Source organism: Puntigrus tetrazona, chromosome 17 (assembly GCF_018831695.1).
Source record: "Puntigrus tetrazona isolate hp1 chromosome 17, ASM1883169v1, whole genome shotgun sequence".
NCBI classification, from domain to species: Eukaryota; Metazoa; Chordata; class Actinopteri; order Cypriniformes; family Cyprinidae; genus Puntigrus; species Puntigrus tetrazona.
The window spans coordinates 15,292,092-15,306,983 of NC_056715.1; the positions used below are offsets into that span (position 1 = coordinate 15,292,092).

Sequence of the window (14,892 nt, forward strand, 5' to 3'; positions counted from 1 at the left end):
AATGGTTCAATTAAGTCAAATGAAGTACCATCAAGTAAGTGTTAGCTCCAAACTGATTTGTAGTTACTAAGCAGGTAAACTCAGAAAGCCGTATTTATTAACACCCTAGCAACCACCCACATCACCCTAGCACTAGTAGCAAATTTTTGTATGATAAGTGTAAATCACTGTTCCATGTTTTTCAGGAAAGCCGGATCTATGCAGTAGCTAAATCAGGAATGAGAGTCTCAGAGGCCTGTCTTGGAGCGAAAACTATTGGGAGAGGTCAGTCAACCAATCAGTAACAATCACAGATCACTCAGTTTATGTCTGTCACCAGCAACTTGCAGGCATTTCTTGCAACTTACTGTTATAATGCCTTATGAACAGATGCTCTTGGATCCGTCAATTAGAATTCAGCACTTGTTTGATGTCACTTCCTCTCACCTAGGGGGAACACACCTGGGCAGGTGTGATCTCCATTCATTCAAGTATCTAAGAGGCTTTTAGAGGACGACTGGGTCTGTGAATAGAGGGTGAGAATGGAAAGCCTGCTTTTCAATCAGCCACTATGAAAGGATAAAAGCTCTGTGTAATTATCTCAGAGTATTTCACCTCAACTCTACAGCGAAAGTTACTAAAACTCTGCTCTGTTCTGCAGAGAGACACAAGTCTGATCATATATTTACTTCGATGCAAACTTTGTACAGTATTTTGGAAGTGGCAACCACATTTAACCCTTCCACGCTGTTACCACTGAACAACGAGCGGTCGGCTGAAAAGTTTATTTTAGGGGGCAGATCCTGTGTAAAAGTCCAAATCGGGTCACTTCAACCACAGATGCTGTTTTGGAGCAAAGTAATATTAGCGAACGGAAATTTGTACCTAACCATTGTTTAAACTGCTGCTTTTAAAACTGCTTGCCCTCTCTGGACCATAATGCATTGGTTGCACTTAAATAGAGAAGGGCTGATGAGAGCAACTATGGTGGAGAGAGACTGCTGTCACTATTTGCCTCTAAATTAATGAAGAAATTGATTTAAGGGCTCTGAATAAAGATGACACACATTTAGCTACAGTATGTACATGGCCACATAGTTGTGCTTTGGGTTATTTAAATGTCCAGGTTTTGGTTCTTAATCTGTTAGAATTTTAAAGGGTTGCTATAGTCTGGAAATATCAGAAAATTATAAAATTGGAATAAAAAAAGAATGTTTTTTATTGAACAATCCTTCAGTAATTATAAGCAACAAAAAATAACTACGTAAAATTTATTAGACATGAATGAAAATAATGCAACCATGATGCATTAAAATAATCAAAAGTGACGATAAATGCATTTTTATTATGGAGGAAAGTAGTTATATTTTAGATCAATTCTGTTCAATCTCGTTTTCAACACTGACAATAAGATATTTCTTGAGACTGACTAAATCAGCATATCAGGGTAAAAATTCAGAATAAATACAAATATTATACTAAATGTAACTTCACAATCAGTAAATGTGGGTTCCTTTCATAAATATTAACCTCTTGCAGACCCAAACTTTTGATAGTACAGTTTACCTGCTATAAAAAACGAAATAAAATTTAATTGAATAGAAATTGAGCTAATTAAATGTATGATCACCATATTTGGCTATTTCTCTTGCGTCTGTAAACAGAAAGGCCTTATGAAATTATATTGAAGTGCCCACCCAGGCCCTGAATTTTTACAACTTTGCAGACTTTATGTAAGTGCCCATGTGTTGATCGTTTGTTTCTCCAGTGTCCACCCAACCTCAGCACTCAACAACCGGCCCCTTCACACACCTCATTTATAAGAACATCAGTGTGCCTGTGTACTCCACACTTAAAGGGGTAAGACTACATTGTTAGTATGAGTCCTAAAGGGATAGTTCACCTAAAAATGAAAATGTGATGCTTATATGCATTGACCCTGGGCGTCCAAGATGTAGGTGACTTTTTTTCTTCAGTAGAACGAAAATTTCTAACAAATCATTGCAGTCTATCAGTCATACAGTGCAAGTCAATGGACACAAAATCTTTGAGAGTAAAAAAACATGCACACACAAATCCAAATTAATCCCTGGGCTCGATATACAGACGTGGACAAAATTGTTGGTACCCTTTGGTCAATGAAAGAAAAAGTCACAATGGTCACAGAAATAACTTTAATCTGACAAAAGTAATAATAAATAAAATTCTATAAATGTTAACCAATGAAAGTCAGACATTGTTTTTCAACCATGCTTCAACAGAATTATTAAAAAAAAATAAACTCATGAAACAGACCTGGACAAAAATGATGGTACCCCTAACTTAATATTTTGTTGTGCAACCTTTTGAGGCAATCACTGCAATCAAACGCTTCCTGTAACTGTCAATGAGACTTCTGCACCTCTCAGCAGGTATTTTGGCCCACTCCTCATGAGCAAACTGCTCCAGTTGTGTCCGGTTTGAAGGGTGCCTTTTCCAGACTGCATGTTTCAGCTCCTTCCAAAGATGCTCAATAGGATTGAGGTCAGGGCTCATAGAAGGCCACTTTACAATAGTCCAATTTTTTCCTCTTAGCCATTCTTGGGTGTTTTTAGCGGTGTGTTTTGGGTCATTGTCCTGTTGCAAGACCCATGACCTGCGACTGAGACCAAGCTTTCTGACACTGGCTAGTACATTTCTCTCTAGAATTCCTTGATAGTCTTGAGATTTCATTGTACCTGCACAGATTCAAGACACCCTGTGCCAGACGCAGCAAAGCAGCCCCAGAACATAACAGAGCCTCCTCCATGTTTGTTTCACAGTAGGGACAGTGTTCTTTTCTTGATATGCTTCATTTTTTCGTCTGTGAACATACAGCTGATGTGCCTTGGCAAAAACTTCGATTTTTGTCTCATCTGTCCACAGGACATTCTCCCAGAAGCTTTGTGGCTTGTCAACATGTAGTTTGGCATATTCCAGTCTTGCTTTTTTATGATTCGTTTTCAACAATGGTGTCCTCCTTGGTCGTCTCCCATGTAGTCCACTTTGGCTCAAACAACGACGGATGGTGCGATCTGACACTGATGTTCCTTGAGCATGAAGTTCACCTTGAATCTCTTTAGAAGTCTTTCTAGGCTCTTTTGTTACCATTCGGATTATCCGTCTCTTAGATTTGTCATCAATTTTCCTCCTGCGGCCACGTCCAGGAGGTTGGCTACAGTCCCATGGATCTTAAACTTCTGAATAATATGTGCAACTGTAGTCACAGGAACATCTAGTTGCTTGGAGATGGTCTTATAGCCTTTACCTTTAACATGCTTGTCTATAATTTTCTTTCTGATCTCTTGAGACAACTCTTTCCTTTGCTTCCTCTGGTCCATGTCGAGTGTGGTACACACCATATCACCAAACAACACAGTGATTACCTGGAGCCATATATATAGGCCCAATGGCTGATTACAAGGTTGTAGACACCTGTGATGCTAATTAGTGGACACACCTTGAATTAACATGTCCCTTTGGTCACATTATTTTCAGTGTTTTCTAGGGGTACCATCATTTTTGTCCATGCCTGTTTCGTGAGTTTATTTTTTTAAATAATTCTGTTGAAGCATGGTTGAAAAACAATGTCTGACTTTCATTGGTTAACATTTATAGAATTTTTATTTATTATTACTTTTGTCAGATAACAGTTATTTCTGTGACCATTGTGACTTTTTCTTTCATTGACCAAAGGGTACCAACAATTTTGTCCACGTCTGTATATTTATGTCCTAAGACACGAAACGATAGGTTTGTGCAAGAAACAAAAAATCTTTTTTTGGTGAACTACCCCTTAAGGTATAAGTAATAAGTAATTCTAATCTTACAAATGTTACATAATAAGAACTGAGAGAAATCCTTAATATAAAAAATCTTTAATTATAATAAAGACACTAGTCTTTCTCATCCTATCCACAATGTACCTGTGCTCTTTTAGAAAGCTACTCAGATCAGCAGTGTCCCTCTCCCTGATGATGACTCGGGTTCAGAAGACGACAGCAGCTCATTGGCTAGCCTGCACACCTCCACACTAGTGCCAGATAAGAAGGGCAGTACCCCAGGCAGTCCACGTGCTGTCAAAAGAGGTGAGGAAAACTGTAAAATAACACACTGTTGGGCTTCTTTATTATTTTGCAATGAACTAGTTTATTTAACTCCTTTATAATAATATAAGTGTGTAAAAAGTTCTCTCTTGGACTATTTTGTCCTGCAGGTGTGTCTATGTCCTCCATCAGTTCAGAGAGTGACTATGCCATTCCTCCGGATGCGTACTCCCTGGACAGTGACTGCTCAGAGCCCGAGCACAAGGTGCAGCGTACCTCGTCCTACTCGTGTGAGAGTGTCGGACCGGTAGGTTTCTGAGCTCCTCATTTGAGCCGCATCAATATTTGTCTTCTAATCTACATTACCGTCTAAAAACCTAAGATGTTTAAAAAAAAAATGCAAGACTGCATTCATTTGATTTACATTAGATACAATTGTAAAACACTTTAAAATGTGGCAAAGCTGATTTTATGGCAAAGCTGATTTTTTATTTTATTTTATTTTATTTACTGATTTTTAAAAAAATAACTATTCCAGTCTTGGTGTCATAACATTCTAATGCCATTCTAACATTCTTGTTTTACCGCCTCTTACTAAGATATTGGCTGTTTATTAGTACTCATAAAGTACAAATTTATAAAGCAAGTAAAGTATATAAAGCACACATGTTCTGCATGACCATATTCTACATCCCTAATCCTACCCGCAACCCGCAGCTTGTTAATATTAAGAATTGGACCCTAAAATAAGGTGTGACTAAAAAATCTTACTGACCCAAGACTTTTAAATGGTAGTGTATATATGCATATTTTGACATTTGTAACTATTATTAAATGTATTCTTTTCTAAGGAGGTCTGTAATACTGGAGTAAACTATCATTTAGCGTCCCCATTCACCTCAATCCTATCCATAAAGTCCGAAGTAAGACAGATTGCTTAAAGGCTTTGTATGTTGCTTTCGATATAGGAGACTCTAGAAAAGACCGGTTACTTGCTGAAAATGGGCAGTCAGGTGAAAGCTTGGAAGAGGCGCTGGTTCATTCTGAGAAACGGAGAGATCTTGTACTATAAGTCGCCGGTGAGTTGGCTTTTCCACAACTCTTTGAGAGACGATGTGGGGAAGGAAGTTTAGAGTTACAGCACTGATGATATCTGTCTTTGTTCTGCTTTCAGAGTGACGTGATCCGGAAACCTCAGGGCCAAATGGAGCTGAACTCTTCGTGTCATATCGCCCGCGGAGAGGGAGCTCAGACATTCCAGGTGAGAGACACACGCTGATACATCTAAACAGCCTTTTACAAATCTGTCAGCCCGGGGCTTTCAGAAACAGCCTGATATGGGTATTGCATGAGTTTCGCTTACGTTTTGAGGGGACGTTCAACTCCAGAGCGCTGGGTTTTCAGAGGCGTAATAATAATAATAATGGGGAATTATGTATAATTTCCTGTCTTGGATCAGTGTAATCACAATTTGGGAGGAATTGAATATCGTAATCATAAAATGTCTTGCAGTATTTATTGTAGATCATCTGGACGTGTTTTACTGTTACCACATGACTTGGAAGTAATTCTGCAATACATTCCATCATGGCCGAAATGATTTAAAATCTTCACTCATAATGCAACATTTTCAGTTCCCTTATGGACAGACAGACAGATTTATTTGTTTTTAGTATTTTATTTCATATCAAAAACATGAAATGCGTTGTTGAATTTATTGGGCCATCTGTTTTATTATTAACTGACTTGGAATAAATTCTACTGGACGTTGCATAATGGTAGAAATTATTTAGAGTTTTTGTCTATTAAGAGTCCTAGTTATGTGCATGTAGTATAGTATATCAGTTATGAGCCTTTTTATTTATTTATTTAATTGATTTTTTGTTTTATTTTTTTATGTTGACCAAATATTTTTTATCTTAACGTTTAAATTCTAATATCTGCAATTTGTTTGCTTTTAGTTAATTACAGAGAAGAAGACATTTTACTTGGCTGCAGACTCCCCAAATATCCTGGAGGACTGGATCAGAGTTCTCCAAAATGTTCTCAAGGTCCAGGCCAGTGGGCCAATTTCCATGGACAAAGAAGCTAAGCCCACGGTGCGAGGCTGGCTAACTAAGGTAAGAGCTGACAGGAGTGTTATTAAAGGAACAGTTGACCCAAAAAGTTAACATTTTATGACTTACACATCCTCGTGTCATTCAAAACACAAAATAAGATATTTTGAAGAACCAAACTGTTGCTGGTTTCCACTGAAACACTATGGTGTCAACTGATTTCCAACATTCTTCAAAGCATCTTCTATTATGTTCAGCATAAGAAAGAAACGTATATAGGTTTTGAAAAGACTTGAGGGTGAATTAATAACAGTTTATAATATAAGTTTCATTATGTCTGTAGGGTGTGAGAATGATCCCAGTGAATGTTGGATTGGTTTTTGTTTTACTCTTGAAAAGGTATTAGCTTGTGATGAACACTAAAAAGTTGAATACTTTAATAATTTGGTCAAATTTGGTCACAATGCATCTACTTCTAGTTCAGCATGTCGGTGCATCTTTTTTCATATCGTAACAGTAAGATTTCTGACGTATAAAACGAATGAATTGACGACGATCAAAGAAGGAATGAGCAGGTGACAGCGAGGAGCGTGGGATGAGATTCACGGGTGGCCGGTACATGCTGGGACACAGCTGAGGTCATCAAGCCTGGAATGCATCTGATAGAGAGTCCTTGATCACAGACTGTGTACGCGTGGGGTGAGGGGGGGGCTTCACATCTGAAGGACTTTGATTGACAGTTCAGGATATAATTAAAGCTGCAGTCCGTAACTTTTGTTGCCCTAGCGGCTAAAAACTTCTCTCTGTTTACGTCTATGCAGGTACTGGGCTACTCCGCTGCGGTACCTACCCCAACCAGTCTAAATAGCCTGAATATAAACACTTATTATAGGTGTCCCGTAGTGATTCAGGATAAACCAAAAACAAAGAAAATCGGTTCATGGTATACATGGTTATTATAAATTTTAAAACACAAAAAAGTAACGGATTGCAGGTTAAATTCTTTGTTGTGTGTGTGCGCGTGGCTGTGCTTGTGTATTGACCTTCACGATGTCTTGTCAAATGGGTGTTTCGAGAATCGCGTGTTTTTTCTATTTGAATATATATTCGATTTGACAAACCATTTTCAGTTTGACAAATAAACTATCAACCACAGATTTAATATATTGAGGCTGTTTACACCTGAGAGTAAAATCCTGGTTTGCTTCTTCTTCTCTCCATGTTTGTGATGATGTCTTTATTTTACCACAGGTGAAACATGGTCATTCTAAGCTTGTTTGGTGTGCTTTGATTGGAAAAGTCTTCTACTACTACCGGAACCAGGATGACAAGGTGGATTATATATATATATATATATATATATATATATATATATATATATATGTGTATGTATGTATGTACAGTATGTATGTATATATGTGTATATATATGTTCTGGTTTATGTGTAATCAAATATAATTAACTATGTGTTTGTGGCAGTTCCCTCTGGGTCAGCTACGTGTTCGGGAGGCACGGGTGGAAGAAGTGGACAGGTCATGTGACTCTGATGAAGATTATGAAGCGAGTGGGCGGGGCTTCCTCTCCTCTCACTTCACTTTAGTGGTTCATCCCAAAGAGCAAAGTCCCACCTACCTGCTTGTCGGTACTAAACAAGAAAAGGTACCACTTACACTGGAAACACGATCTGAATTTTACATGGATTTATCTAAATGCTGCTATTTGTTTATTATAATTCAATATGTAAAATACTAAATAATATCAGTATTGTGAGGTTTTTAAAGAAGAGGTCTCTTATATTATTACTGTTTGAATTACTTGTTTTGCTATTTTATTATATTATATTATATTATTATTATTATTATTATATTTTATTATTTAAAAATGTAATTTATTTCTGTATTTGCAACACTGATTTTTTTTTTGTTGCAGTTTTTACTTCATACTTAATATCAATTAGTTAAAACAGCATTTCAGATTTTTCATCTAATGTCATATAACATTTTTTTTTTTTATTTGAATTAAAAAAAAAGTAATAGTGTGTTAACAATAACATGACTGAGCTACATTACTAACAGTATCTCTTCAGTTGTTCAATAGTGTCATTGATCCAGCTCAGTTATACATCCGCATTCAGACCCAGTCTTTTGCCGTCTCTCTCGTAGGACACCTGGCTGTACCACCTGACCGTTGCGGCGGGCAGTTGTGCCAGCTTGAGAGTGGGCACAGAGTATGAGCAGCTGATCGGCAAGCTGTTGGATGCGGATGGAGACCCAGGTCAGAAGTTACTTCTTTTAAATATCTACCAACCTCTCACTTCTACAACTGCTCCTCAAGTCACTCGATGCATGGTTTTAAATCGAGACTGCGTTTACGACCGGTCCTTATGGCCTGATAACAGCTGTTGTATCCATTTTAACGTGTTTTTCAATCCGTTGTGTGTTCATGCATTCAGACTCCGCTCTGTGGAAACGTGAAGTGTTGTGTTTCAGTAAAGAGGGTCTGCGGTACCCTCTCACAACGCTGCCCTCCGAGGCTCTTCAAACAGAGGCCCTCAAGCTTTTTAAGGTGAATGCTCTCGTCTGTGTCTTCTTGTGTGTCTTCACATTCACAAACGCTCCAGTCTTTATGTCCTCTCGTTGTCTTTATCTTCCTTGAAGAGTCACTCTATCTGCGGAAACACTTCTAAGTTGTCCTCATGCTCCTCTCCTGAGGGTTGATGGTGCCGTCCTGTCCCTGCGTGGGTCTCCCGCAGCAGGATCAAAGGCTGTGATGGGTGGCCTTGTGCTCATTATAGCGCAGGAGATAATGAGCTGGATTTGGCTCTGATTGACGTAAAACAACCTCTCTGCAGTGTAGTCATGTTGGGGAAGCTTTGAAACTGCGGCTCGCCAAGAAACATGCTACTCATAATTTATCGTAGTTCAGACTACACTTGCAAAACGGTAGTACTTGGATACAGCACTCGTAATAAAATCAGGTTTTTTGGCACAATGCAATTAGGATCTCTATTACAGTGTCAAAGGGGAATACATAAACTAAATCATGGCTAACGATACTGGAAAAAAGATATTCTACTGTAAACTGAAACAGAAACGGTGACTTTTTTTTAGCGCACACCATGCTCGTATCAAGATAGCAGGCCAGTGTAATCTGGATACACATAATAAAATGGCTAATTACACAAAGTGCTGAAATTAAACGAGCGTGACATACAATTTTCAAAAATTTGAGGACAGTAAATAATGGTAAAAATAATAAAATATTGTATTTTATACATGAATGCACAATTATTAATGAACAATAAGCATGCATACAGAAAGGCCATTGATACATTGATTCGTTTTATTTGCTAGTTTTAGTAAGTTTTTATGTACTTATGCCATTTTTTAGTTTTCGTTATTTTTGATAGCTTTAGCTTTTTTTCAGCTTGAGAAATGTTAGTACTTAAACTTCATTTCATCTAGTTGACAAAGCAACATTTCGGATTGTTTATTTTTCATCTAATATTTACTATATATTTCATTTCAGCTTTATTTCAATTAACAAAAACATTTTGTAATATCATAAAACAGAAGGAAAGTAATGGATCAGTTTTGTCGTCGTTTTTGGATGAAATGCTTATGCTGGATTCTCTTTGGAGATTTATAAATGTGACTTAGGATGTGTTTTGGTTAAGCGAATGATTTAATGACTTAAATACACAAATACAGTCACTTGATGTCACCTAATGGCTTAAAAAATTGCAATAAATAAAAATAAAATAAATAAAAAAGCTAAAAAAATACAGTGAGGGTATAAATTTGAATGAATCTTTGTGGTAAATGGATTTTTAAATTTCAACACAAGACTTTTTAGAATAAAACAGTTTATGTTCACTTAATTGTGCCCCAGATCACTCATTTGTAAAACTGCATGTAAAAAATGTAAAAATAAAAAATAATGGCTCTCAACACTTTGTGTGGGAAACTGCACTAGCCCTTTAACATCTCATTCTGAGGACAGGCCTAAACATTTCATTCTGAGTTCAAAGAGGGTCTCTGACAGTCTTTGGAGTCGCCCGTAGTTTCTCCTCAGGCTCCCGTTTTCTATTGAGAACCCTGTTCTCACAAGGTTTGCAGACATTATGCCCTATTGGCAGTTCAATGGTGTATCCTCGAGAGCTAGCGTTGCGCGCAGCCCTCGGTACTCTTTGAAGATCAGAGGGGCTTTTTAGGTAGTCATTTGATACTGAAAGAAAAAGCCTCCCACTCTGAAGTAATGAATGGGGGGTTGACAGCTACATCCTGGGTTGATTTAATTTGCATTGTAAGAATTTCTGTACGAACAGAAACGGAATGTTAATAAGAAAGTAAAGCGTGTTGCTGCATGCGCTGTTTGTATGGCTACAGATGCAGCTGTGTGCTTTGACATGTTGTGTGAGGGTCCGCCATCTGCTGGTTGTTCTGTTCTCATCACAGATGGTAGTATTTCTAGCCTGGTTTTTAAAAACCTTTAGGCTAGTTTCAAGACAAAAATCTTTAAATGTGGTGTCTACCAAGTATATATAATATTTTTCATGCATCTTGGATACATGTGAGAGAACACATAAACTAAATAAATGCAATTAATTAAATCGGTAACACTTTACAATAAGGTTAATTAGTTAACCTAAGATTGAACAACACGTATAAAGCATTTATTCATCTTAGTTAATGTTACTTTCAAGCACTTACTAATGCATTGTTAAAATCACAAGTATTGTTTGTTAACATTAGTCAATGCACAGTGAACTAACATGAACAAACAATCAACAACTATTTTTATTAATAAAGAGTGCAATAAATGTAGCGTTCATATTCCATCTTGTGAACAAATGACACCTTGCTGTAAAGTGAATCGACTCAGTTATTATTTTATTTCTCGATAAATATATTTTAGGTGGCCATTACGCCACATTACATTTTTACAACCTCAATTAACTGCGTGGTCATAAAAAGGTCCAGCTGTCCAAATATCCGTTTTCATTAACAGCACTTATTAAAACATATTTTTGTATAAACCAATAAATGAGAGCAAAACGTAAAGTCACTGACCCACACACATATAGATTGTTTATGTAGTTATCGTTTTGTCCCCCTGGTAGTCATGTCAGCTGTTCATCAATGTGCTGGTGGAGTCTCCCTCCATCGACTACCACACCTCGCTGGCCCAGAATGCACTGCAGGTGTGCCTAACGCACCCAGAGCTGCAGAACGAGATGTATTGTCAACTGATCAAACAGACCAGCTGCCGCACTCCTCACAACTACGCCCTCACGCAGGTCGGTGTGTGTTTTTGCACATAGATTTCACACCGTATCATACGAAGTGTTTTATATTTCTGTCCGCTCTTCTTTTTGTGTGTCAGTGCTGGCAGCTGTTATCACTGTGTGTGGCTCTCTTCCTGCCTCAGCATCATTTCCTGTGGTACCTCAGACAGTACCTGCAGCAGAACGCAGATCCCAGGTCACTGGCCACACACTCACACACTACACGAAGTACAGCGTGTGGAATACATTTCCCGCTCAGACTAATTCTATATTTATAATACATACAAACAAATCTAAATATACAGTATGTGAATAGTTGTATTATTATATTTGGAATTACAACTGTATATTCAGGACTATAACGGTATATTTTGATTTACAAACATATTTTTAAACACGTCATATGTAACCGAATCTGAAAGTAAGCTTTGAATAAGTAAGCTTTCCATTGATTTATGTTTTTTTTTTTTAGGTATCTGCCTGAGAACTATTTGAAAATCTTGAATTTGATGGTGCAAAAAAATGTATATTGTGAAAACCACCTTTAAATCTGTCCAAATTTAGTTGTTAGTATCGCATATTTCTAATCAAACATAGCAAAAAATCTTTACTTAATATTCTGCAATATCTGCATTCCTTTCAGCAAAATGCTTTAAAAAGATGCTTTAGAAATCATTCTAATTCGAAAAGCATTTATTTAAAATATTTTGTAACATTATTGAAGATCAATTTCATTAATTTCTTGCAAAAAACACAAAACAGAATGGAAGTGTACATTTGAATTAATAGATATATTTAGATGTACATTTTCAATAGTCTGATTTATAAATATATATTCCGTGTTATGTTCTTATTTCACAATTGTTGTTTAACAACAATTTGATGTTGGGCCTTTCATAATTTAAGAATGTCATATGCAGTATATTCTGCTTAATGAATTAAAAAAGGTTTTAATGTGCTTACTGCACAACAAGGCTTGGATACTGATATGAATATGGGTGTTTCAGGTTGCCTCGTGTAATTGAATTTGAAAGCCTGTGTTTATGTGCGTCCACCCACAGGACTGAAGTGGGGAAATACGCTGTATACTGCCAGCGCTCGGTAGAGAGAACCTTACAGAACGGAGAGAGAGAGGCAAAGCCTTCACGAATGGAAATCCTGTCTATTCTGCTGAGAAACCCCTACCACCACTCGCTCCCCTTCAGCATACCCGTTCACTTCATGAACAACACTTACGAGGTACACACAAACGTGTTCGGCCCCAAAGCACACTGTGTCATGCTCAGATGCAAATTTCTAAGGCCTGTAAATTATCAATATAATTAACTAAAAAAGGGAAAAAAATGTGATTAAGTATTATCGGGCTTTTGTTTATTTGTGCACCTCTCACTTTTATTTTATTGCTGTCAATTAAATCATCATAAAAATAAGCATTTAAAATCATCTTGATATTAGAAGACTGTTGGGAGATTTTAATATTTATATGCATTTTGAAGTATTCACTGACACACAAGCTATCAGAATTTCATCTTTTTGGCTATAGAAATAACAAACTAAAATAATTTTTATTATTACTATTTTTGCTCAAATTGGTCCTCTGAATAAAATCAAGGTGTTTTTTTTTTTTTGTTTTGTTTTTTGAACACATTTTATGAACCATAAAAGCCTGCTGTATCAAATACGATACTCAACAAAAACACAACTGCATTTTCTTAAATAATATTGTTCTATAAAACATTCTAATCTAATGTAATATAATATAACATTGTTCCATTAAAATTAAAAAAAATATTTAATTTAATACTTTTTCCTTGTTAACGCTTGGTATTAAGATGCATTCAGGATTTTAGACCCCATTTACGCTTGTATTGTATTGTTGGAACGGCATTGAGAAAAATACCAAACAAGCAGAAAACACACACATTTCTTCAGCATAGACCACTCATGATACGGTCACTAAGATGGCTGCTAATATGGACAGATGGACAGGACACGCCAGGCTTTCAGAATGCTGCCTCTCACCTTCCTCCATCTCTCTTTAGGTTGTAGGTTTTGATGGTTCCACCACGGTGGAGGAGTTCCTGCACACAGTCAACCAGAGAGCAGGCATGAGGAAGCCACAGATTTCGGGCTTCGCGCTCTTCACTGACGACCCCTCTGGAAAAGACCTGGAGCATTGCCTGCAGCCTAGCAATAAAGTATAATACGAGCGTTGAAGATCAGAGCTTTTACAAACGCGAAAACATTTTAGTCTTTAAAAGCATTAAAGAAACACTTTTTTTTAAAAATCTTCTGCTGCAGATTTGCGATGTGATCTCGAAGTGGGAACAGGCACTGAAAGAACTTCATCCTGGAAAATACGAAGGGACGCGGATTGTCCGTCTCACTTACAAAAGCAGGTACGTTTGAGAAATTGTGGTTTTGCATCTATCACGATCAGATATTAAAAAGGTTTAGGTTTTCATTGATAATGTTAAGGTTTTAAAAGTGTCCCGTCTTTCTTGTAGACTGTGTTTCCGGGCTCAGGCTAAGGGCGAGACTGAGCGAGAGCGCCTCCTGCTGGCATATCAAGTGAACGAAGAGGTACAACAGGGGCACTTTCCTGTTAGTAAGGAACTGGGACTGGAGGTGGCTGCGCTGATGGCACAGGTGTGTGTCAAAGTGGATCGAGTGCATTTAAAGCAGCGAATCGCAACCAAACCTCACTCACGTTTATCTTTCAGGTGGAGCATGGAGACCTAGACCGGCCAGCAATGTCTCCCACTGGTTCTTCTCAGCCTAGACCCAGCAGGTCCTTCTGCAGGTACTGGAGCGTTTTTACCCTAAACGCTACAAGTTGGAATACAGCATCGAGCAGCTTAGGTAAATGTATTATTTGATTTTGTGTTCATTGTAATCGCTTCGTGTTCATGATCGTTTTATATTTGTTTGTATTATATCATTATATTCAAGTTTAACTGTATAGCGCTTTTTTCATGATGCCAGTCGTTGCAAAGTAGCTTAACAGAAAATCTTATATTATATATTTATTTAGAATATGCATAGAACTTTATTTCGTTACGGTACGTTTATTCACAATTATTACATGTCACCAGTTCTCATCATATAATCTCATATACCAAATTAAAAATGTTCACAAATTCACAATAATAAAATGTAACATGATTCATTTTGTGTTGTGCATTTTATTCAATTTTAGGACAACTTCAAGCAATTAGTATTGTGTATTATACTATTATTAATAAGTATTATTATTATGCAAAGTAAGTAGGACATTTCATTTGTAGAGTACATTTAAATTTGGTAAGTAAGCTTTGAATTTAAAAAAATCAAAGATAACAATTACACAAAATTAAAATCCATAATATAATATATATATATATATGTGTGTGTGTGTGTGTGTAAGCACAGCCTTTTGGAATTATTTATTGTGATGTTTGACCACAGAATGCCCCATTTATATCAAAATATAACAACACTGTACATTATGTTTACATTCATATTG

General features: G+C 37.0%; 1 protein-coding gene across 1 annotated transcript in view; it reads left to right on the plus strand.

Moving 5' to 3' along the window:
- Positions 1 to 14,892, plus strand: part of plekhh1 (pleckstrin homology domain containing, family H (with MyTH4 domain) member 1) — a 37,581-nt gene that overhangs the window by 18,028 nt on the left and 4,661 nt on the right. The window contains 19 exon segments of the mRNA XM_043263861.1: positions 186 to 264; positions 1,748 to 1,839; positions 3,938 to 4,085; positions 4,214 to 4,350; positions 5,012 to 5,122; positions 5,218 to 5,304; positions 6,005 to 6,163; positions 7,352 to 7,432; positions 7,580 to 7,759; positions 8,263 to 8,374; positions 8,553 to 8,665; positions 11,223 to 11,399; positions 11,486 to 11,583; positions 12,449 to 12,626; positions 13,430 to 13,585; positions 13,689 to 13,786; positions 13,895 to 14,036; positions 14,111 to 14,165; positions 14,168 to 14,249. Of these exon segments, the coding sequence (XP_043119796.1) occupies positions 186 to 264; positions 1,748 to 1,839; positions 3,938 to 4,085; positions 4,214 to 4,350; positions 5,012 to 5,122; positions 5,218 to 5,304; positions 6,005 to 6,163; positions 7,352 to 7,432; positions 7,580 to 7,759; positions 8,263 to 8,374; positions 8,553 to 8,665; positions 11,223 to 11,399; positions 11,486 to 11,583; positions 12,449 to 12,626; positions 13,430 to 13,585; positions 13,689 to 13,786; positions 13,895 to 14,036; positions 14,111 to 14,165; positions 14,168 to 14,249 (2,285 nt within the window).